The sequence below is a fragment of the Mustela erminea genome, chromosome 5, assembly GCF_009829155.1.
Source record: "Mustela erminea isolate mMusErm1 chromosome 5, mMusErm1.Pri, whole genome shotgun sequence".
In the NCBI taxonomy this organism is placed as follows: Eukaryota; Metazoa; Chordata; class Mammalia; order Carnivora; family Mustelidae; genus Mustela; species Mustela erminea.
Genome location: NC_045618.1, coordinates 142,196,778 through 142,220,177, shown reverse-complemented (window position 1 = coordinate 142,220,177; position 23,400 = coordinate 142,196,778). Strand labels below are relative to the sequence as shown.

The 23,400-nt window shown below is 48.6% G+C and overlaps 1 protein-coding gene across 4 annotated transcripts in view; it reads right to left on the bottom strand.

Annotated features, from left to right (window-relative positions):
• The window catches only part of EVL (Enah/Vasp-like), a 143,387-nt gene extending 133,160 nt beyond the window's left edge, over positions 1 to 10,227 (bottom strand). For 3 of the 4 annotated variants that reach the window (XM_032345249.1, XM_032345253.1, XM_032345254.1), the window contains exon 1: positions 9,569 to 10,227. In XM_032345249.1, the coding sequence (XP_032201140.1) occupies positions 9,569 to 9,573 (5 nt within the window). In that variant the 5' untranslated portion in view covers positions 9,574 to 10,227. The remainder of the gene's footprint in view (positions 1 to 9,568) is intronic. The other variant, XM_032345250.1, reaches the window with a different exon arrangement.
• Positions 10,228 to 23,400: the final 13,173 nt, after the last annotated feature.

Sequence of the window (23,400 nt, the reverse complement as noted above, 5' to 3'; positions counted from 1 at the left end):
GGGGGTAATACATACATGTTAAATGTAAAATATCCAATACAAGTACACTGTCCAATATCAATTTTGTGAAAATGTTCCCTTACGCATGTAAAGGAACCAGAGTCCATGTTTAATGTGGTTTTCCCTAAATAACAGATCAATGCTGATTTGTATCGTCTTCTCTACCTTCCTATGCTTTCAAATTCTCTGCATGTAATATATACCACATTCAAATCAGGAAAGTTATTTTTCTAAAAAGTGAGAGAAAATTTCCAATAGAAATTGTTTCTATGGTGATCTCCTTTTGGGCTAGGAAAGAGAAAACGAAGAGTTGTTTGCTGAGGGGGCCACTGCCCTTCCCAGCCCCCCACCCTGAGGTCAGCTGGAGGTCCCCTTCATATTACTCTAGCACTTATGATAGTCATTTAACAACTTAGTTACCATTAAGCTTATAGTCTACTGCAAAGTTCAAACTTAGGTAGTATATAGATTCCCTTTAAAAGGAACCTGATTTATTTTCATGCAGTTTATTTATGCACAATTACAAATGTATGGTTAAATTTATTATGTTTACAACTAGATACAAACAAAATGACCAAACCAGCAAAATTCAAAATGACAGTCCTTTAACAAAAGGATGATTTTGCTCATATTAAAAATCATCATCAGGGGCGCCTGGGTGGCTCAGTGCATTAAAGCCTCTGCCTTTGGCTCAGGTCATGATCCCAGGGTCCTGGGTTCGAGCCCCGCATCGGGCTCTCTGCTCAGCGGGGAGCCTGCTACCTCCTGTCTCTGCCTGCCTCTCTGCCTGCTTGTGATCTCTGTCTGTCAAATAAATAAATAAATAAATAAAAATCTTAAAAAAAAAAAAATCATCATCAACCCACAACTATATAGTCAATTAATCTTTGAAAAGGCAGGAATGAATATCCAAAGGAAAAAGACGATCTCTTCAACAAATGGTGTTGGGAAAACGGGACAGCAACGTGCTGAAGAATGAACCTGGACCACTTTCTTCCACCACACACGAAAATACATTCATAATAGGAGCGCCTGGGGGGCTCACCTGGATTAAGTGTTCAACTCCTGGTTTTGGCTCCTGTCATGATCTCAGGGTCATGAGCTCGAGCCCCAGTCAGGGGGTCAAGCTCCCTGCTCAGCAAGGAGTCTGCTTAAGACTCTCTCTCCCCCTCCCCCTACTTCTTCCCCCACCCCCGTGCACATGCAGGAGCTCTAATAAATAAATAAATCTTTTTAAAAAATAAATTCAAAATGGATTAAAATCTAAATGTGAGACAGGAAACCATTAAATCCTAGAGGAGAGCACAGGCAGTAACCTCTTTGACATTGGCTGTAGCAACTTCTTTCTAGACACATCTCTGAAGACAAGGGAAACAAAAGCAGAAATGAACTAGTGGGACTTCATCAAAATAAAAAGCTGCTCAGTGAAGGAAACAACAAAATTAAAGGGATCCTGTGGGATGAGAGAATATATTTGCAAATGACATATCCGATAAAGGGTTAATATTCAAAATACAGGGGCACCTGGGTGGCTCAGTGGGTTGAGCCTCTGCCTTCTGCTCACGTGTGATCCCAGAGCCCTGGGATTGAGCCCCGCATCGGGCTCTTTGTTTGGCGGGAAGCCTGCTTCCCCCTCTCTCTGCCTGCTGCTCTGCCTACTCGTGATCTCTGTCAAATAAATAAATAAAATCTTAAAAAAAAAACACATAAAGGATTTATACAACTCAAAAAGCTCCACAAATAATCCAATTAGCAAATGGGTAGAAAGCACAAATAGACATTTTCCCAAACAAGACATACAGATGGCCAACAGACACATGAAAAGGTGTAAAATATCACTCAGCATCAGGGAAATGCAAATCAAAACTACAATGATGTATCACCTCATACCTGTCAGAATGGCTAAAAACAACACAAGAAACACATGCTGGCGAGACTGTGTAGAAAGGGGAACTCTCCTGCACTGTTGGTGGGAACGCAAACTGGTGCAGCCACTCTGGAAAATAGTATGGAGGTTCCTCAAAAAGTTAAAAATAGAGCTAGCCTATGACCCAGCAATTGCACTACTAGATATTTATACAAAGAATACAAAAATACTAATTCAAAGGGAGACATGCACCCTGAGGTATACAGCAGCATTATCTACAATAACCAATAAAGGGAAAGAGCCCAAATGTCCATGGACTGACAAATGGATAAAGGAGATGTGATGTGTGTGCACAGATACACGCATGCACAGAAATACATATAATGGAATATTACTCAGCCATAAAAAAGAACGAAATTCTGGCATTTGCAATGGTGTGGATAGAGAGTATTATGCTAAGTGAAGTAAGTCAGAGAAAGACAAGCCCCAAATGATTTTACTCATAGAATTTAAGAAACAAGGGCGCCTGGGTGGTTCAGTGGGTTAAGCTTCAGCCTTCGGCTCAGGTCATGATCTCAGGGTCCTGGGATCGAGCCCCACACTGGGCTCTCTGCTCCGCAGGGAGCCTCCTTCCCGCCTCCACCCCCCGCCTGCCTCTCTGCCTGCTTGTGATCTCTCTCTGTCAAATTAATAAATAAATCTTAAAAAAAAAAAAAAGAATTTAAGAAACAAACAAAAAATGAGCAAAGGAAAAAAAAAGCAGGGGAGAGAGGGAAACCAAGAAACAAGCTCCTAACTACAGAGAGCGGCTGGGCGGGGGATGGGTGAGACAGGTGAAGGGGATTAAGCAGTGCACGTGCTGTAACCAGCACCGGGCACTGTATGAAGGACTGAATTACTGTACACTTGAAACTAGTACTACACTCTATGTTAACCTAAATTTAAGTAAAAATTTAAAATAAAATACAATAAATGGCACTATGATTCATGGTGACTTCTTTTCACCAGCTCGGGAAATCACCAGCATAAGCTCTTAGAACCATTTCCATACATGTCTCACACAAAGCACATTGGAATATTGCAGGCTTGAATGAGTATTTTCTCAAACACTCTGAGATAGGTTTCTAAACTGCTCTGTATTCTCCGACAAATTACTGACATTAAAATTTCCATTAAAAGTAAAACTCGGGGTGCCTGGGTGGCTCAGTTTGTTGCGAGTCCAATTCCAGATTTCAGCGCATGTCATGATCTCAGGGTCCTGAGATGGAGCCCCGTGTTGGCCTCTGCACTCAGCATGGAGCCTGCTTGTTTCCTGCCTCTGTTCCTCCCCTTGCTCACACGCACACACGCTCTCTCTTTCTCTAAAATAAATAAATAAATAAAATCTTTAAAAAAAAAAAAAAGTAAAAACTATTGTCTATGAGGTCAATAAAGCAGTGGCACCAGCCTAAAAACAGGCAGACAGAACAACAGAAGAGAGCCTAGGTCTTCCTAGGCTCCCTAATATGACTTCCAAGGACTCCCTCCATGACCTGGGGAAATGCTCTTCTGTTCCCATTCCGCAGCGCTAGGTTCAGAAATGTACTTGGACCCACATGTGTTAGCCAGTACAGGCTCACGGTGATAAGTAAGGACTGTGTCTGTGCCTGTGCATCTGGTCCTGGGCCCCGCAATCCCACTGCAGTCTGTTTAACTCCAAGACTGATGAAATGCCCTTGGCCCAGAAGAGGTGGATCCCTGGCACAAAACCATACCTGTGGGGTGCTGGACCAGCTATGTCTTACATACACAGGGCGGGCCCTGCTGGGGGCGGGTAACTGCTCTGAGGACTGGGGGGTGATCCTCATTCAGATGTTACTGGTTGCAACCATGCACCCTTGAAGACCACTGTGAGATCCAGATGCCTATATCGCCATCTAACTAAGGAAATGTTCCTGACACCTCTGCCATGTATCGACTGGTACAGTCAAGTAACTGACCAGCAGTTTTGAAGAAAAAAGTAATTTTGATCTTCACCTCGTAGTCCAGACAAATTGAAGGATGACTTTTTTTAAAAAAAGATATTTATTTATTTATTTATTTGACAGACAGAGATCACAAGCAGGCAGAGAGGCAGGCAGAGAGAGAAGGAGGGGAAGCAGGCTCCCTGCTGAGCAGAGAGCCCAACTCGGGGCTCGATCCCAGGACCCTGGGATCATGACCTGAGCCGAAGGCAGAGGCTTTAACCCACTGAGCCACCCAGGAACCCCGAAGGATGACTTTTTTCTATTTTATATATAAAATAGAAAAACAAATTAATACTTATCAAACTTCTAGAGGAATGCTATCTTCAACATAAAAAAATGACAGGAAAACCACAAAGAAAAGGACTTAATGACATAAAAATCCTAACCTTCTATATATCAGATCTTTAAAAGATAAAAGGCAGACAAGGAAAATGTTCAGAGAAAAGAATGTTCCCCAAAGATAAATGGCAAAAGCATATCAACAGAAATACACCATATACTGTGAATGTGGGGGGTTTGGTTTTTAAGAAAAAGGATGCAGAAAGGGATCTAGTATAACTGCAAATCATTTAAGGATGGGGACTATTTGGGAGGGGAGGTCTGGTTCTTTTCACCTCCCTACCCTCCTAATCCAGCATCAGGAACCATAAGTCCTCAAAAAGCGATTTTTTGAATGAAGACATGAAAATACATAAGGTCTGTTAGGAAAAGGGAAGGATTCAGGCAATAGTCTACAAAAGAAAGAAAAACTCAGATACAGCCTTAATTATCTGAGGAGTTTGATTCAACAGGACAATTTTTTCCTAAAATATGTGCCTCAAATGTTCAGTTTATTCATAAGGATGCATCTTGAGCCCTATGCCTTTCTTAGACACTCCTGAAAAGGGATGCTTTGGAAACTACCTTGCATACCTTTATGAAGAGGTCCCATCTCCATACCCCCATGAGATTATCTAGCAAGAAAAATGCATCACTTTCACTGAAAAAAACTCAGGATTGAACAGAAAGCAAAATACTTTTCATGGATGAACCAAGTTGCTTATAAATATCCCAATCAAATGAGCTGACAACAGAGGTAATGAATATACTCCTTTGACTAATTTAGGTCCTTGTGCAAAAGCCAAGTACTTGGGGTACAAGTCGATGTACGCACGTTGGGCTTAACTATAAACAGTCTGTGACAGAAAACCATGGTGAACGGTCAGCAGCATTTAAAAAAAACAAAAAACGGTGTAACAAACTATAGAAATGATCCCTGAAAAAAAATCTGTGTAAAAAACAGACAACTTAAAGAAAAAGAATACTGAATGGCCCATTTTGGAAAAGCCATTTATAAACTTTCATTTCTACAGTCATGCCATTTTATCTGATCCAACAGAACATAATATGAGAATGCTATTATGCTATTGTTGATCAGAAGATTAAATGTTATATTCAAGAGGACCAGATAAAGGGTAATTTTTAACAAATAAACAAGGGAATTAAAACAAAAGAAAGAAATACAGAAAAAAGAGAGGAAAGCATCTGCTTCCAATATCTTTTGCATCACAGTAATGACCTGCACTAAAGTGCCATTTTTTCAACTAATTACATATTACAGGAAAATAAAGATTTATTTTTGAGATTATCTTGATTCTAAGAGTATCTCACATACTGACAGTATAACAGAGTTGACATACACATGAAAATAGCTGTTATTTATTGATTTAAAGAGTTTATTTATTTACTTGACACAGAGAGAGAGCGTGCGTGCACAAGCAGGCAGTGGCAGGCAGAGGCAGACCCTGGGATCATGACCTGAGTCAAAGGCAGTGGTTTAACTGACTGAGCCACCCAGGCTCCCTGAAAATAGTTGTTATAATTCTCCACAGCTTCTATAGCCTGCTAGCTTAAATCTCCCGCAGAATTCAATCCTGAATCAAACTGCCCCTAACCCACATGAATGAAGAGCTTTTACTACTAACAACCTTGGACTAAGTAAATCAGAACAATGTCTAACCGAAGAGAACTAGAAAAGCAGGGAAATAATATAGCAGGGAAAGAATATAATAAATGTTTGCATGGATGCCTGGAGGAGGAAGAAACATCAGAGTCAGGAAAGTGAGCTCAGTATTCAGAGCTACTTTTCCCTGGGGGTGTTTACCAGTTCCTAAGGGAACGCTAAAAGTTTGGTGTTGGCTTAGGGAGGGAAGGTGCTAGTGGAGAGCTGAACCCTGGGGGTAAAGGTGGACCAAACAGGTTGGTCCTCACAGGGACTGCAGCTCGGTTTAGAAAGAGCTCGATCCCTGAGACTGCACTGAAGTGACTCCAGATCCCAAGTGCCCCATTCGTCTGACGAAAGCAAATGTGGATTCTCCCTGGCAGAGGAAAACATCACCTTAGATCTCCAAAAATTTCTACAAAATAATTAGGCAAATTCAATGGCCAGCACAAAATTAAAAAACAACAACAACAACAACAACAAAAACTAGGCACATAAGGAGATAAGATGAAATGAATGAAAACCAACAGAAAACAGACAGCAGACAAGACTCACAATTAATGCCATAATCGGACACACCTTAAGATAATTATGCATACCATATTCAAGGAGATAAAAGACAAGATTGATAATTTTGGCAGATAATGGTAAGCTATAAAAAGAAAACCACATGGAAATTAAAGAATTGAAAAATATACAACTGAAATGAAAAACTCAACTGAGGCATGCCCAGCTGGCTCAGTGAATAAAGCCATGTGACTCCTGATCTTGGGATTGTGAGTTAGAGCCCCATCTTGGGTGTTAAAAAAACCAAAACCAAAAAAACCCACAAAGGGGGACCTGGGTGTCTGTCAGTTAAGCATCTGACTTCAGCTCAGGTCCTGATCTTGGGGTCCTCAGATAGAGCCGCATTAGGCTCCCTCCTCAGTGGGGAGTTTGCTTTTCCCTCTGCCTGTCCCTCTGGCTTGTGCTGGCGCTTGCTTTCTCTCTCCCTCTCTCTCTCTGAAATAAACAAATAAAATCTTTAAAAAACAAAATAAGAACCCCACCCTGAACTGATGGTTTAATAGATCATTTATAGCAGAAGAAAAAGAGATAAGTGAGGAGATACCCAGAATGAGGACAGAGAGACAAACAGAAAACACAGAAGAGGGGCGCCTGGGTGGCTCAGTGGGTTAAGCCGCTGCCTTCGGCTCAGGTCATGATCTCAGGGTCCTGGGATCAAGTCCCACGTCGGGCTCTCTGCTCAGCAGGGAGCCTGCTTCCTCCTCTCTCTCTCTCTCTCTGCCTACTTGTGATCTCTCTCTGTCAAATAAATAAATAAAATCTTTAAAAAAAAAAAGAAAGAAAACACAGAAGAAAGGTTAAGAGACAGAAAATCCAATGAAAGATGTAACATGTTTAACTGGAGTCCCAAAAAGAAAGGTGATATAGAATGGGGCAGAAGTAACATTTCATGTATTAATGGCTGATGACTTCCAAACCTAATGAAAGATGTTAAGGCCACAGATTCAAGAAGACCTAAGCGCTCCAGTCATAAGTTAAAATATATATATATATATATATATAAAAAATAAAAGCCCTACCAGGAACAGCATAGAAAAATTGCTGAAAACCAAAGACAAAGAGAGTATTTTAAAGGCACCCAGAGAAAAAGACTGCTTTCAAGAGAATGACAGACTTACAAGTGGCTTCTCAAAACAAGTAATCCAAGTCAGTGATAATGAAATGTCTTTGAAATGCTTAAAGAAAACAATGCAAACAAAGAATTCTTTAAGTACCTAAAAGGCCCTTCACAATGGAGGAAAATGTTCTAAAATTAGATTGCGGTAATGGTTGCAAAACTCTGTGAAAATACTAAAAACCATGGAATCGTATACTTTAAATGAGCAAATTTTATGCTGTGTGAATTGTATTTCAATTAAGCTATTGTTTTCCTTTTTTAAAAATTTAATTTAATTTTTTTATGTATTCCAAAATTCATTGTTTATGCACCACACCCAGTGCTCCATGCAATTCATTCCCTCCTTAATACCCACCACCAGACTCACCCAAGACCCATCCCTTTCCCTGCCAAAACCCTCAGTTTGTTTCTCAGAGTCCAAAGTCTCTCATGGTTTGTCTCCCCCTCGGATTTCCCCCAACTCCCTTCTCCTCTTCATCTCCTCATGTCCTCTGTGTTATTCCTTATGCTCCAGGAATAAGTGAAACCATATGGTAACTGACTCTCTCTGCTTGACAAACACACAGTTAAGACTCTGTCACCCCACACCTGAACTAAAGGAACACTAAAGGGTATTCTTCAGAGAAAAGAAACGGTCCCACATGGAAATCTGGAAGATGAGGAAGAAGGCATTGAAGAAATACAGGGAAAAGATGACCTTTTTGATAATCAGTGCTGAATAAATGGTGCTGGTAAAAGTGAAATGTAACCCCTTTTTTTCCCACAAAAAATCAATTCCACAAAAAGTTACACACACACAAATACACAAAGTTACACAAAAACAAATTCCAAGTGGACTGTGAAGATCTTAATCCGAACGGCAAAACAGCAGGATTTCTGCAAGGTGTTATAAGAAGCACTCTTCTTGACTTCAGACTGGAACTACAAATTAGGAGAGAAAAGCCATGTAAATCCCAAAGAAAAATGGGCAAAACATCTGAACAGGCACTTAATAATAAAAGAGGCTACCAAATAAACATGAGCATGACCTCCTGGGTCGGCAGGAAAGTACAATCTAAAACCACAGCGGGATACACTTCGCACTCGGTAGGATGGCTAAAGTTTAAGACCGACAATACCTAGTGCTGGCAAGGACGTGGCGCACAAGAACTCTCAAACGCTTGCGGGAAGGAGTATAAATCGGTCAAACGCTTTGGAAACGCGGTATCATCTATTACATCTGAAGACATGCCAATCTTTTGACCCAGAAATGTCCCCGACAGAAATGAGCGCGCGGGGGACACAGAAGTGAATGCATGATAGCCAAAAGGCAGACCCAAGTGAAACGCCCACCGACAGGGGACTGGGCAAACTGCGGAGTGTTCACACATGGGGCTGCTACAGGTTAGCGAGCAAATGGATGAACCTCGAAAACAACTTGGGGGAAGGCAGGCGGACACAAAAGAACGCTCACTGTATCGTTCCGTTCACGTAAAGTTCACGAAACAAGCAAGATGAAACCGCAGACCCCGTAGGTGCGACGGGCTGCGTGTCTGGAGGCACCGTTACCCCGAAAAAAGGCAAGGGGGTGATTGGCCCGACCAGCGAGGGTCGCCGACCGCGGCAGAAGGATTCCGGCTCGCGGGCGCCCGCAGGGCTGTATTTCTTGGCCTGACAGCGAGCAGCGCCCCGGCCGGCGGACGGCCCGGGCCGGGCTGCCCTGGGGTCCCGCACTGCCCCGCGCGCGAGAAGCCAGAGAGAGGGGGCGCGAGACGCGAGCGGCTGCGGGAAACCGCCGAAGCGGGGCTCGCAGCGCGGCCGGGGGGCGCCCGGGAGGGAGGCCGAACGGCCGCGGCCCGGCGCCGCCACACCTGCCCGCCGGCCCGGCCCCCCGCCCCGCAGGTGCCCCCCCGCCGCCTCCACCGGCCGCCCGCGCCGCCCCCGGCGCCCCGCCCGCTGTCCTCGACGCCCCCGCACCGCCCCGCGGCGCCCCCGCCGACGCCCCGCGCGCCCGCCCCGTCCTCTCCCGCCGCGCGGCTCGTCCGACTCACCTCATTGTCGCTGCCGGGGCGGGCGCGCGGGGCCGGGGGCGCGGCGCGGGGCGCGGGGCGTTAGCGGGGGAGCCGGCCCCGGGCGCGGCGGCTCCGCGTCTCGCTGGGCTGCGGGGGGCAGCGGGGGAGCATCTTCTCGGGGCGGGCGTCCGGGCCGCTAGCTGCGGAGACGGGCTGCGGCGGCGGCGCCTGACAGCTGGGCCCCGGCCCCTGCCATCTTGGCGGGCGCGTGCCCGGGCCGGCGTGTGCGCGCGCCGCCGGGGGCAGGGCGGGCGGCGGACGGGAGGGGGCGAGCGCGCGCCCGCCTTAACTCGGGGCGCCGGCCCGGGCGGGCGCGGGCGGCGCGGCGACGGCCGAGGAGGAGGCGGGGGGCGCGCGCGGGCGGGCTCCGCCGCGAGCCGGTACTGAGGGGGCGCCCTCCGCCCGCCGACGGGGGTGCGCGCGTCTGCGTCCCGCCGCCCCCGGCCGCCGAGGGGAGTGCGCGCGCGCGGCGGCCCGAGCCCGACACAAAAGGCGCGGGGCCCCGCCGCCCGCGCCTCCGGGAGCGCCGAGCCGAGGGCCGCGAGGGGCGGGGCGGAGCTGCGAGGGGCCGGGCTTCTGGGGAAGGAGGACCCGCGACGGACAGGCCGGAGCTTCGGGGGCCGGGCTGTGGGGACGGGGCTTCCTGCGAAGGACGAGCCGCGGGGGGCGGGGCTTAGGACAGAGGGGGCGGGGGAGGACCGGCGAGGGGCGGAGCCGTGAGGGTGAGGTGGCGTCGTGGGCGGGGCGGGGCGCCAGGCCAGCACGTGGAGCGCGGAGCCCCGCCCAGCGCGGGGCGCCCCCGGCATCCACCCAGGGCGCTTAGTATGCGGGCGTCCGTGTGAGTGGGCCCGGGGGTTCCCCCCCCAACTTGCGCCGCTCCCCAGCTGCTCGGACGAAGGGGGCAGTCGGGATTCGAGGGGTGTCGAGGTCACCGACCCGTGAGCACTCTTTTTGTAAATAGCCAGGTCTGGGACCGGAGTCGAAGCTTTGGGGTTACAGCAACACGTGGAGGACGTCCCCTAGCCCAAGGGGCGCCTTATGAGGCGCCCCCAAACCACACCTGTGAAAAATCACAGCACAAAGTAGGCGCTCCGGGTTTTCACCGGTTAAGTTCCCATCCTTCCTAAAGGTTAGCGATCTTCACTGCTGGCTAGAAACCTTCCGGGGTCGCACTCCCCATATCTAAGTGGACACAGATCGTCGTGCTTTCTCAATTCTGCCGCTGATGCTCCCTCTCCTGTCTTTCACAGTAACATGGGAATCATAGCCACCTTCTTAAGAACTGAGTCGAAACAAGAGCGTATGAAGCATTTGGCGACGTTTGGAATTTAGGGCGGGGAAGGGTCGCTGTTTTACTCCTGACCCGGATGAAGAGGCTCTGTGAGTTTTGTGGGTTTGCCCCCGGTACACGAAGTGGTGGAGCCGGTTCTCAGTCCAGCATTTCTCTGACTCAGAATCCCAGTGCCCGTTCGTTCTGGTTTGCCGCAGCTGAACGTGGTTCTCGCGGGGAGGAGGAAGGCTCTCTAGGCGCTTACTCCCCTCCGTATCACCTACCTCTCCCTCCGCATCCACCTGTCATGAGTTCCTTAGGGACTGATGGTCACATTTTCCCTTTCTATTTGTTGGAGCTGGAGTCTTCAAACTCAAAAGGACACATTTGTCCCCTACGGTCCTGTTAGCAGGTCCAGATGGTTTCGGCTCCTTCTCACCTTATTTGTCCCCCTCATTCCAGGGTCCAGGTTGGCTCACTGCTACAGAAGGGACTGGTTAGACACTAAAGATGAGTAAAATGGTCAATCTGCAGGGCACCTGGAGACATGCAGGGGTGTTCTATATAGGCAGTGTTACCCTTGGTCAGTGCACATTGGACTGTGGGAGATCACCACCCCTGGCCCATGGGATATTGGCTCGTTTGTTCCCAGCTTGATTTATTGGAGCTTGTGGCCCACTCTGACCTCTCTGGTGCCTTGGAGTCTGGTAAGTTGTTACTATCCTGTAACTGGAAAAGCATCACAGGGCCCTGTTGGTAACAGATTTACTCTGGAACATTAGCACCAAAGATTTGGGACATACACCTCCTGTCAATCTTCTCTGCTAACCACCAAGATCCTAGAACAATAAAGACAGGAGGACAGAGAATTCTGATGCTGGAAGGGAACTGCAAATCCTTCTGTTGGTAGGAGATGGAGGGGTGGGACCCCAAGACAGTGAAAGGGGTCCAACATCACTCAGTGAATTTGTAAGATCAGCTGTGAGGCTCCTGGAGAGATCACTTCCTGGGTCCTGTGTCTGAGCCTCAGAGGCTTCATGAGCAGCAGGCAGGGCTGGGGAGGACAGGTAGGGACCACTTGTGCTCTAAGCAGAGGGCTGCTCCTCCATGAATGGGTGTTGGTCGTGCCCACCCAGACCAGGATGCTTAGGGAGGAGAACGCCACGTGTTGCCGCTCCACTGACAGTGTAGACCCTTCTGAGCCTCCCTTTGTCACCCCACAGGTGGGACTCCTACATCCCTGTAGGCATGGCTGCGGAACAGCACAATGTAGGCTCCTGAAAAGTCTTTCCACCCTCCTCCCAGCAGCCTCACTCTTGCCTCTTTGTCCCCTCCCCACTAACTATACGTTTTTGAAACGAATCTACTTAGCATGTTTCCCATTTACTGAAAAAGCCTTGACTCCTTAAAGGCACATGAATTCATGTTTTACATTCTTCCGATAAAAAGAACATTAACACTATTTTTGACACATATGGCCCCCAAGTGATTTGTGTCTGAAGGTCACCATTCCTCAGATTTGAAAAGATTGCTCACCAAAGCCAGTGACTTTGTGACACGTGACGTGTGGGGGTGTAGGACACGTAGCTGGGCTTACTACCCATGGGTCAACTGGAAGACCCTCCTGGACTGGTTTTCCCATTTGTGGGGGAGGCAGGAAACACAGGTGTTCTGCTGTTAGCCCTGGCTAGCCATAGAGCCACGTAATAGAGCCAGGAAGCCCTCAAAGATATCTGTCTAACCTCCTGTCTGGAGGGTGAAACTGAAGCCTGGTGAAGTCACACAGGCCAGTGGATGAAGAGCCAGATGGACACATGTTCCTGCAGACCCCACATTGCAAGACTGCCGACCTTACCCCCTGCTCCCTCCCTGTTTCTTGAGGCTTTCCAGACTGGGGTGGGGGGTCACTGTTGAGGAACCAACCCTATGCACCATCTTCTCTCTCTCTTGGTGTTGCCAAACAAAACCTCACTCACCCCAAATAATCAAAAGAAACACAGTTGTTTTCGATGATTCACCAATGAGACCATGTCTGGTTTATATTAACAGCAGAAGTCAATTACTGCTCCATGCCAGAACCCAGAGTGAAGACATGCTTCTTTGAAGTGAAGACAACAGATGTCTCAGAGAACCTTGGGGGCCACCTGTGACACGGCACCTTTTTTTTTGAAAATCTGCCTTTGCACCATTAACCTCATTGACCAACTCACTTATTACCAACAGTGTCTTCCTTGAATATAACACAATTCATTTTCAATCATTCATTCATCCAAAGTTTTTGAGCACCTATGTATCTTGGCCTTGCTGATGCCCAGGACGCTGCCTCTGCCTATCTGGCAAACCATCTTCAACCCCCCACTCACCTGTCACTTCTCTCTCAGAACCCAAGACACCTCCTTTCCCCAGGGCTGCAGGCACCATCCTTTGTACTGCTTGGGGGTTTGGGGCTCGGCCCCATCACACTCTACCGTCTCATATTGCAATGGTCTTTTTGACCTGCTGGCTCCCCTGCTAGACCGTGAACTTCATGAGGACAGCATGCAAGTCTTAGTTCTCTTTTGACCCCATGTCTGTTACAGCACAGAAGTGAGGAGACCCTGCTGTCTCTTTGCCCTCATCCAAGCAATGCCTACAGGAGGGGGTCATTTTGGAAATGCAAGCTCCTGCTTGTGCTCCTGTTCCATCTGGCAGGAAACAGAAACTACTTCTGGCCCATTTTACCTTCCCCGCACTCAGGGATGGCCTGTGGCTCATAGCTGGAGCTTCTCTTTTGACTCCACCTCTCAGGCGTTTCAGCTCAAAAAGCAGCTCTCCTGAAAGTCCTGTTTCACCCTCTTGAAGGCTCAGGAAGAGGCAAGTCTTGGGAGAGGGGCCTGTGGTGGTCATGTTGGGGATGACTCCAGCTTCCTGCTGAGTGTCTCAAAGACCTGGACCAACCGAGGGGAAGCTTGGCCAGATGTATGTGTGTTGGGGGCTGGAGAGGAGGACCTCGTGTACCCTTCCCATAGAGGGCAACTTCTTAGTGCCACTCTTTGCAATGAGAGAAGCAGATTGAGGACCCAGGTTGGAGCAGGCCTACTTTTTTGGAGGTGCCTGGAGCCAAGTCCTGCCCTCCCAGGCTGCCTGAGTGTTTCCACTCAATTAAGTTCAGAAAGCTGAGCCAAGGGCATCCCTTAGGCCACGCTGGCCAGCAACCCAGGAGAGAGCTGCTGATCCTTTTCATGGGAGCCCTAAGGCCTTTGGGAAAGAATGTCCCATCCAGCCCACCCTAGGGAGGCCCAACCTCCCTTGGGCCTTCCCAGCCCTGGAGATCAGGTCTCAGCTTGATGGGGGTGGGGGAGGTTGTCATTGTCATCCCTGGGGAAGAGACTCCCTGGGCACTCCTCTCTCCTAGCTGTCTCACACCTGCTTAGAGATCCTGATGGCCAGGCCTTTGTGGGGCTGAGGGGACCTGCCTACAATGGGGCTGGGAGGCCTGGGCCTCTGAGCACATATTTTAGAAGACTTGGGAAATCTGAAGTCTTTGATCCCCTCACATGATGTTCTACCAAGAGAAAGAGAAGTCAGCAGGTGTCATGTCTAATGGAGGGAATGATAGAGAAGTTATAAGAAGAGTCAAGAAGATCTTGCTTGAGAGCAATATGAGAACAAAAAGTAATTCTTAGGAATAAAAACATTATTTTCAAAATTGAAAAAGTTAGTTAGAGGTAGTAAAAACCAGAAAAGACACTGATCTAGAACAAGGGTTGGCACACTTTTTCTACAAAGGATAAGATAATAAATATTTTTGGCTTTATTGCAGGTCATTCAGTCTTTGTCATGACTATTCCATTTGGCCATTGCGGCTTGAAGACAGCCATAGCCAATCCATGAATGAATGGATGTAACTGTGTTCCAATATCACTTTGTTTACAAAAACAGGTGGCAGGCTGGATTGGGTCTGCAGGTCACAGTTTGTTGACTCATGCCCTAGGGGATCAAACAAAAAATCTATTTCACAAAGCAGACAGAGTACAAGATACAGATACAATGCAATCCCTGTCAAAATCACCCCCTTTATTCTTTTCCAGAAATTAGCAATGTGATTCAAAGACTCATTTGGTAATGCAAAAGATCTAGGACAACTAAGACAGTCTTGAAGGAGAACACAGTTGGAAGATTCATATTACCTGAGTTCAAAATTTACAGCAAAGCTATAGTAGTCAAGTACAGTACTGGCTGGCAGAGGGTTAGGTATAGATACAGATTGATTGATGGAATAAAGAGTCCAGAGATAAACACTTACATTGATGTGCAGTTGATTTTTAACAAGGGTGCCAAGATAATTCAGTGGAGGAAAGAGGAGTCTTCAATAAATGATGCTGAAACAAGTAGAAATCCCTACTTCACATCATATGCAACAATTACCTTAAAATGGTTCATAGACCTAAATGGAAGAGCCCAAACTATAAAACCCTTAGAAGAAAACAGCTGTGTAAATCTTTCTAACCTTGGGGCACCTGAGTGGCTCAGTGGGTTAAGCCTCTGCCTTCAGCTCAGGTCATGATCCCAGGGTCCTGGGATCGAGCCCCACATGGGGCTCTTTGCTCAGCGGGGAGCTTGCTTCCTCCTCTCTCTCTGCCTGCCCTCTGCCTACTTGTGATCTCTGTCTGTCAAATAAATAAATAAAATCTTAAAAAAAAAATCTTTCTAGCCTTTGGTTAGGCTAAATTTTCCTAGCTATGACACCAAAAATAAAAACAAAAACAAAAACCCAAAAAACAAAGAACAAGTAACAAAAGAAAAAACAGATACATTGAATTTCATCAATATTAAAAAACTTCTGCTGCAGATAATACCATCAAAGTGAAAAGACAACCCACAGAATGGAAAAAAATATTTGTAAGTCCTATCTCTGAAGAAGGTGTGTACCTAGAGTATATAATGAACGCTTCCAACTCCATAATATAAATACCAATAAGCCAAGTAACAAGTGGGCAAAGAAAGGGTCTGAGCAGCTACGACTCCAAAGAAGATCTACAAGTGGCCAATAAACATATGAAAAGATGCTCAATATCATGACTGTCAGGGAAATGCAAATGGAAACTGCCATGAGATACCACTTTACAGCCAATAAGATGGCTATAAATAAGAAAATAATAAGAAAGTGGAATAAGAAAGGAAAATAAGTAGGGTTGGCAGGTGGAGAAATTGGACCCTCATACATTCTAGTGGATTGTAAAATGGTGCAACCACTTGGGAAAACAGATTAGCCCTTCTTCGACGCTGTGTTCCCCTTTCTCCCAAATTCATATGTTGAAACCCTACCCCAGCACCTCAGAATGCATTTGGAGATAGGAACTATAAAGAGGTAAGTAAGTTAAAATGAGGCCTTTAGTGTGGGCCAATCTAACTGATGTCCTTATACTGAGGGGAGATTAGGCCCCCCAGAGAGATGCCAGGAACAGAGAAAAGGCCATGTGAAGGCATCTCAAGAAAGTGGCCGTCTGTGTGCCATGGGAAGTGGCCTCTGGAAAAAACCAGCCGTGTTGGCTCTGGATCTGGAACTTCTAGCCCCCAGGCCTGGAGGAGATAAATGTCTGTTGTTTGAGGCCCCCTGCCCCCTGCCTCCCGCCCCCCCTACCTCCATGCCCCCTGCCCCCTGCCCCCCGCCCCCTCTACCTCCATGCCCCCTGCCCCCCGCCCCCCCTACCCCCCTGCCCCCTGCCCCCCGCCCCCTCTATCTCCATGACCCCTGCCCCCCGCCCCCCTACCCCCATGACCCCTGCCCCCCGCCCCCTCTACCTCCATGACCCCTGCCCCCACCCCACCCCAGCCTGGGATGTTTTGCTTTGTCAGCCCCAGGAGATGAATACCGTGCCAGGGACTGTGGAGTTTCTTCTGGGGGTGATGAAAATATTCTAAAATTACATAGTGGAGATGGTTGCCCAGCTCGGCGGATATACTAAGAACCACTGAATAGCATTCCTTAAGTGGATGAATTGCATGGGATGTGAATTACATCTCAACAAAGCTGTTTGGAAAAAGAGAGCTCACCAGGTGTTTGAGAGGATTAGTGTAGAACGACACACATTTAGACACAGTCTGGTAGAAATGCCTGTTTTCCTCTCCCACGCGGAGGAGGCCCTCAACCAGGAAGGATTTCATGCCTGCAGTTCCCTTTGCTCAGGGATCTGCAAACTTCTAGTTTCAAATTTCAGGCAAGAAGTCCGATAACCAGCCCGAGTCTCTCTTTACAAGATGTATTAGCTTCCGGTCCCTGCCATACAGATGACCAAAGCTTGCTGGCTTCAAAAAACACACATGTATTCTCTTGCAGATCGGGGGGTCGGAAGTCTGATGCGGGTCTACTGGGCTGAAATCCAGGTGTTCGTGGAGCTGTGCTCGGTGGGGAGAGTCTGTTCCTTGCCTTTCCCAGCTTCTAGGGGCTTCCTGCATTCCTTGGCTCGTGGTCCCTCAGGAAGGGCCATCTGCAAAGCCAGCATCAAGTACGGATCAAGTCTGGGTCAGAGCTCTCTGGCTCTGCTCTCACATCTTCCTTACCTCCTCTTTTCCCTCCCTCTGCTCTAGTTACAGACCCTTGCAATTATATTGGGCACACCTGGGTAATCTGTAGTACTCTCCCTGTTTTAAAGCCAGCTGATTAGCAACCTTAGTTCTACCTGCAACCTTAATTCCCCCTTGGGCGTGGAACCTACATATTCATGGGTTCCAGAGGTCAGGACTGGACATTTCAGAGTGGTGTGGGTGTGGGCATTTCACACACAGGCAATCTGTTTTTTCTCCCAGAAGCTGAAGGAGGTTTCTTGTTGACCTTGGAGTTTGGAAATTTCACCAGAGTTCAGGGACACCCCAAATTACCGTAAAAAAAATAACAATAAAACTTTAGCTTAGAAATGTAAAAATACTCTTCGAGATAACTTTAAGCTGAAAGAAGAAATCAGTACGAAAACTATAAATTAATGAAAATGAGAAAACATCAAAGCAACACTTACGGGATATGGCAAAAGCATACCTTATACGTTTTTACTATACAACAGAGGGTATACATACATGCTTAAAACACAACAAAATAGGGGCGCCTGGGTGGCTCAGCAGGTTAAAGCCTCTGTCTTCGGCTCAGGTCATGATCCCAGCGTCCCGAGATCGAGCCCTGCAGCATCAGGCTCTCTGCTCAGCAGGGAGCCTGCTTCCTCCTCTCTCTCTGCCTGCCTCTCTGCCTCCTTGTGATCTCTGTCTCTGTCAAAATAAATAAATAAACAAAATCTTTAAAAAAAACACACACACACAACAAGATAAATAAAAAAATTATGAGGGGGAGCTTATCAAGATGAAATCTGAAAATAACGAATTAGAAACATGAATCCTGAGAAATGAAAGTAAAATCCACTTCTTCAAGATGAGAGGAAATGGAAAACAGGAAAAACTAAGAGTAAAAGACAGGAAAACAAGTGCGGGCACTAGGCCTGAGAAGGGATTTATAACTGCAGGGTGAGGGAGAATACAATAACTGCTTTGTTTTGCAGTGTATGTAACTGCAGGGTCATTGTGTTGCATTAATATAACATTAACATTAACTGACATTAACAATGGATAAGAAAATAATTACAAGAGAATATTGCTGTGGTTTTACTTCAATAAATTTGAGGATCTACATGAAATGGATGATTTTCCTGAGAAATCGGGGAGAACGCTGGTGTTTGGGGCACAGGATTGGCGGGTGCTGGGAGATGTGAGCCGTCTCTGGGGCCTCCTCCGAGGACGAGGACGTTCTGCCCTGAGACTGGGAATGGCCGCTGAGCTGGCTGTCAGCAAGACAGCAGGTGGAGAGTCACCGGGGAGGGGGCTAGGCGCGGGGCGGGAGGACCCGGCTCTGCCACCGCTCGCTGTGTGGCCCTTGCTGGGCGTGGACAGTGGACTTGGGAGACCCCTGTGGCAGCTGGAGGCGGTGGGGGCGGGGTGGGGAGGAAAGGAGAGGTGGGTGGCATGTTTAGGGGGTGGACTAGGTCGAGGGTTTGGACACAGGATGAGTGTTTCTGGTCACTTCCACCCTCTGACTGCCCCTGCCAAAGCAGGGACATTCTCACTCACGCCACAGAGTGGATTTTCCTGTAAGGTTTCATCCTAATAAAGCTGTTGCTGTCCAAAGTTTGAAAACCAGGAGATAGCTCCAACCCCTGGGGCTGCTTTCAGTCCTGATTTTTTCCCAGCATCCACTTGCTTAACCGTCTGGCCTCTTAGAATTGTAAAGATGTTCATTATTCAGTCCCCCCACAGAGATAGGTATGAGTGTGTGTGTGTGTGCACGTGTGTGTGTGTGTTTTTCTTCTTTAAAAACCCACTGCTTCCTTTGGAACATAATTTAAACTTGCCTTTCCCAAATGACCAAGAACTAGGCTAGCGCGCAGGGGCTGCTGGGCGGCGAGGCAGGCAGCGGGTTTCCGCACACACGCCCGGCTTTCTCTTCTCAGAAGGATGAGGTTTACAGCCTTTAGGTAAAAATAGCTTTGTGCGGCTTGTGCCAGGAAGACATGTAGAAACGGAGGGAGGATTCGTTTGCTAAAAAAGAAAAAGCCTCCCAAATTGCTACCATAATTTTGGAATTCACTTCTGCAAAATCTATCAGGGGTCATAAAGATGTTTTTGCTCTCAAATTCAGTAATAGCACTTCTGGGATTTTGCCCTGAAGAAGCAAGTCTAACTAAAAAGAAAGGCTTCATGGACAAGCTGTTCTCTGCAGTGTCGTTTGCAATAGTAAACCACTGGAAGCAGGAAAAGACACTTGGGCTTAAGGGCAAAGGGTCAGGAATCTAATCCGAGTCCAAATGCTCCCCATGGCAGCCCATGGCCCCGTCCATTTATGCCTCCACCTGACACTGGCTGGTAACCTGTCCATGCCGGACCTTGTGCTAAGAAAGACCAGGGTATGTGGTCCTGAGTGTTTATGCCTTGGGGAGCTTACCACGGAAAGGGTACAGGCAGTAGACTCCACTTATAACTCAGTGTGACAAGGGGAGGATCCATGGGAGGGATCAGAACCCAGATGAGGCACTCCGGAAAGGCTTCCTGGAAGAAGTGTCTCATGAGCTGTGTTATGAAAGTTACTGTGGTTGGAAAAATGGGAGGAAGAGCTTGTGGGCAGACTCATTGCGTGTGCGGACAGAGAAAAGCTCGGCTGTGAGAGCTGAGGGAGAAAAAGGGGGAAAGCAGGGAACAGGCCCTGTTTGCCATGGGGGGGTGTTTTCTCCTAAGAGCTCTTGAAGGATTTTAAGCGAGAGAGTGATGCCTTTAGAAAACTCAGCCCGACTGCCCTGTGGGGTAGGGCTGGTGTAGCTGCAGGTGGGGGGGTGGTGATGCCACCAGCCCGGGCAGAGCCGTGCTGGTGGGAGAAGATGGGCACACGGGGGATGGCTCCTGGAGGGACAGGCGGAGTGGTGCAGCAGTTGCGTATGAACTCTGAAACCGACTGCCTGGGTTCAAATCCCAACGTACTCGCTGTGTAGCCCTCAGCAAGCTAACCAGCCTCTCTGTTTTCCTCACTGTGGAAGGAAGATCCCTGTGGCAGGGTTGTTGGGCGTACTGCAGGGTCCCCATGCGTGAGGTGTACCCAGCCGTGACCGGCACGAGTTAAGTGATGCTGTTGGACGTGGTGCGGCTGATCCGGGCAGTGAGGCGGAGACAGGCATCTGGACGGATGCACGCATTGCTGGCTTGGGCTACTGGGATCTGGGAGTCCAGGGTTTGGGGAAGGAAGTGGGTGAATTTGGTCTGGGGCATGAGATCGTGGCTCTCGTGGCTGAGCTGAAGGACAGGTGCGTGAAGCTAAGGAAACGTAAAGATGTGGATTTGAGCCTTATCCTCATTGCAGAGGTGGCAGACCTTGCGAGCCGATGGGGTGGCCCACGGGAGGGGGGCCCTGGCAGAACCTGCAGCACCAGGGACAAAGGCCTCGGTAAGGGTGGCCTTGATTCTCTTGTCTTGTCACCGTCATCAGTGTGGGAGGACTGGACGGTCGCAGCAGCCAGTCACACAACCGATGGGAATTATTTATAACAAGTCTGTAATGACACTGGGAAATGCTTACAATGGTGCAAGAGAAAAGCAACATAAAGCAGCACCCATGCACTACGTCAGCTATGGAAACACGTCCGGAAGTGTCCGCAGAGAAAAAATACGGGAAGGAGACGCACTAAGAACCTAGTAGTGCTGCTTCTAGGTGGTGGGATATGCCAGGGCATCTTGATTTTGCTATGATACATCTTATCATTGAAAAATACAGTAAACTTCATTTTATTTATTTGTTTTTTAAAGATTTTATTTATTTAGTTGACAGAGAGAGGGCGTGCATGCACAAGCAGGGGGAGGGGCAGAGGGTGAGGGAGAAGCAGGCTTCCCGCCAAGCAAGAAGCCCGATGGGGGCTCGATCCCAGGACCCTGAGATCATGACCTGAGCTGAAGGCAGAGGCTTAACTGACTGGGCCACCCAGGTGTCCCTAAACTTTATTTTATAAAAGGAAACAAACTAGAGCAGTGAGGCTCTCTCCCTGCCAAGGTCACAGTGGCCTTGGGCAAGTCCCTGTTTAACAAGGGCTCTGGTTTCTGTGTTTACAGAGAAAGGGTCTTGCTGAACAAAACATTGTTTATTCTCACCATGTGCTCCCAGGGACTCTGCCTTGCATTCCGTCTCCCCCAGATGGCCACAGGCTTGGGTCCTCACTCTACCACTTAAATCTCTGCTCAAACCACTTTACTGACTGCTTAGGCTCAAGTATCCTCCATCACCCCTGACCCCTCCTGGGACCGAGCCCCACGTGGAGCTCCCTGCTCCTTGGGGAGCCTGCTTCTCACGCTGCTGGTGTGCTCTCTCTCTGTGTCAAATAAATGAAAATAAAATCTTACGGACGCCTGGGTGGCTCAGTCGTTTAAGCGTCTGCCTTCACCCCAGGTCATGATCTTGGGTCCGGGGATCGAGTCCCATGTTGGGCTCTCTGCTCCACAGAGAGTCTGCTTCTCCCTCTGCCTGCTGCTTCATCTCCCTGCTTGTGCAAATAAATAAATAAAATCTTAAAAAAAACAAACAAACAACAAGATCCTCCCTTGTTGGGGGTGGGGGGAGAGGGTTTGTTCCAATGCCCCGGATGTTCTTCCTCGGACCCTGACCCTTCCGCTGCTGACAATATACATCAGGGAGGCTGAGTGCTCTCGAGCCAGGTGCACAGAGCGAGATAAACTGGCCAGGAACTCCAGGATAACAGAAAAGCACCCCTGTGCCTTGTCGCTCTTCTGAATCTGGCCTTGAACCCCTTCCTATCAGGAATGGGGGTGAGGGGAGAGGAGGAAGTGGAGAGTTGTTGGGCATCTGGGTTCCCTTTCACTTCTCTGTTATATTAAGCTTCTGCATGACTAACCTTCTCCCACAGTGTTTCCCAAGATGGTATGCCGCGGAACATCGATCCTGGCCAATAATCAGCGTCGTGGGAGCCGAAGTGCCCAGTGCATGAGTATGGGAAATGTCGGGGTCAACAGGCTTCTTTGTTACAGAATTTCCAGTGTGTTACAGAGGCAACCTGCGCCTGAGTCTCTACCTGCGACACACCATATATAGAATGGGGCACTCCCAAAGTCACGCGGAGAGCCTGCAGGAGCAGAGCGTCAGTCTGAGAACAATGGTGGGGGCGGAGGACACAGCTTGGGAGAACCTGGGACTGTCACCCAAGCAGCCTGGGGCAAACTCCTCTTTCTAGCCCTCTGCCTCTTCCTCATCAAAGGGAGGGGGGCCAGTGACGCTATCTCTCACAGCCACTGTGCTGCCTTGTAGCCTGGTAGCAGGCACTCCGCTGGTGCCCAGGGTGAAGACTGGGCAGAGTCTTGAGGAGCGAGCAGGTGCGTGCCCTAGAAAACCAGCGGTCCCCCTCCCGGGCAGCGATGCCAAAGTCTTGCTCATGCACAAGGAAACTGCAGGATCCTGACGGCAGCAGTTTGTGTCACCAGCTGTTGAACTGACATGCCAGTCCAGGAGCCAAGATCCGACGGAAGGGACGTCTGAAGGTGCTGCTGGGCTACGGGCAGAGCTTACCCAAGGACGTTCCCAAGAGACCTCTGAGCCTCCCTCATCCATGTTATGGGGACAAAAGTGTCTGGCAGTAGAATTAAAAAAAAAAAAAAGTCTCTGTAAGGGGAATTTCTTTGGGGCAAAGTTGAGCTGTTGATTCCAGCCCCCTTCCTCCCAAGAGGGAGGGGAGAGCTTGGTGGGTGACCCCTGGGATTGGTGAGCTGATGGCTGAAAATCGAAAGGCAGGAGGTGGCTCTCAGCCAGATGTGCAGAGAAGGCTGTGTGTGGGGGCAAGGAACCTCCTTCCCGCCAGTCTCAGGGCCGGGGGGGTGGGGTGGGGGCCACAGAGGTTTCCTCTGACTGAGGTAGAGAGCCTGGATTCTGCCCACAGGGCCTCCTGGAGTGGGGTGGGGGTGGGGGGCTCCCACCAAAAGAGGACTGGGGAGCGACTCCCGGTGATCAAGGCCTGCTGGGAGTGGGGGGGCATGA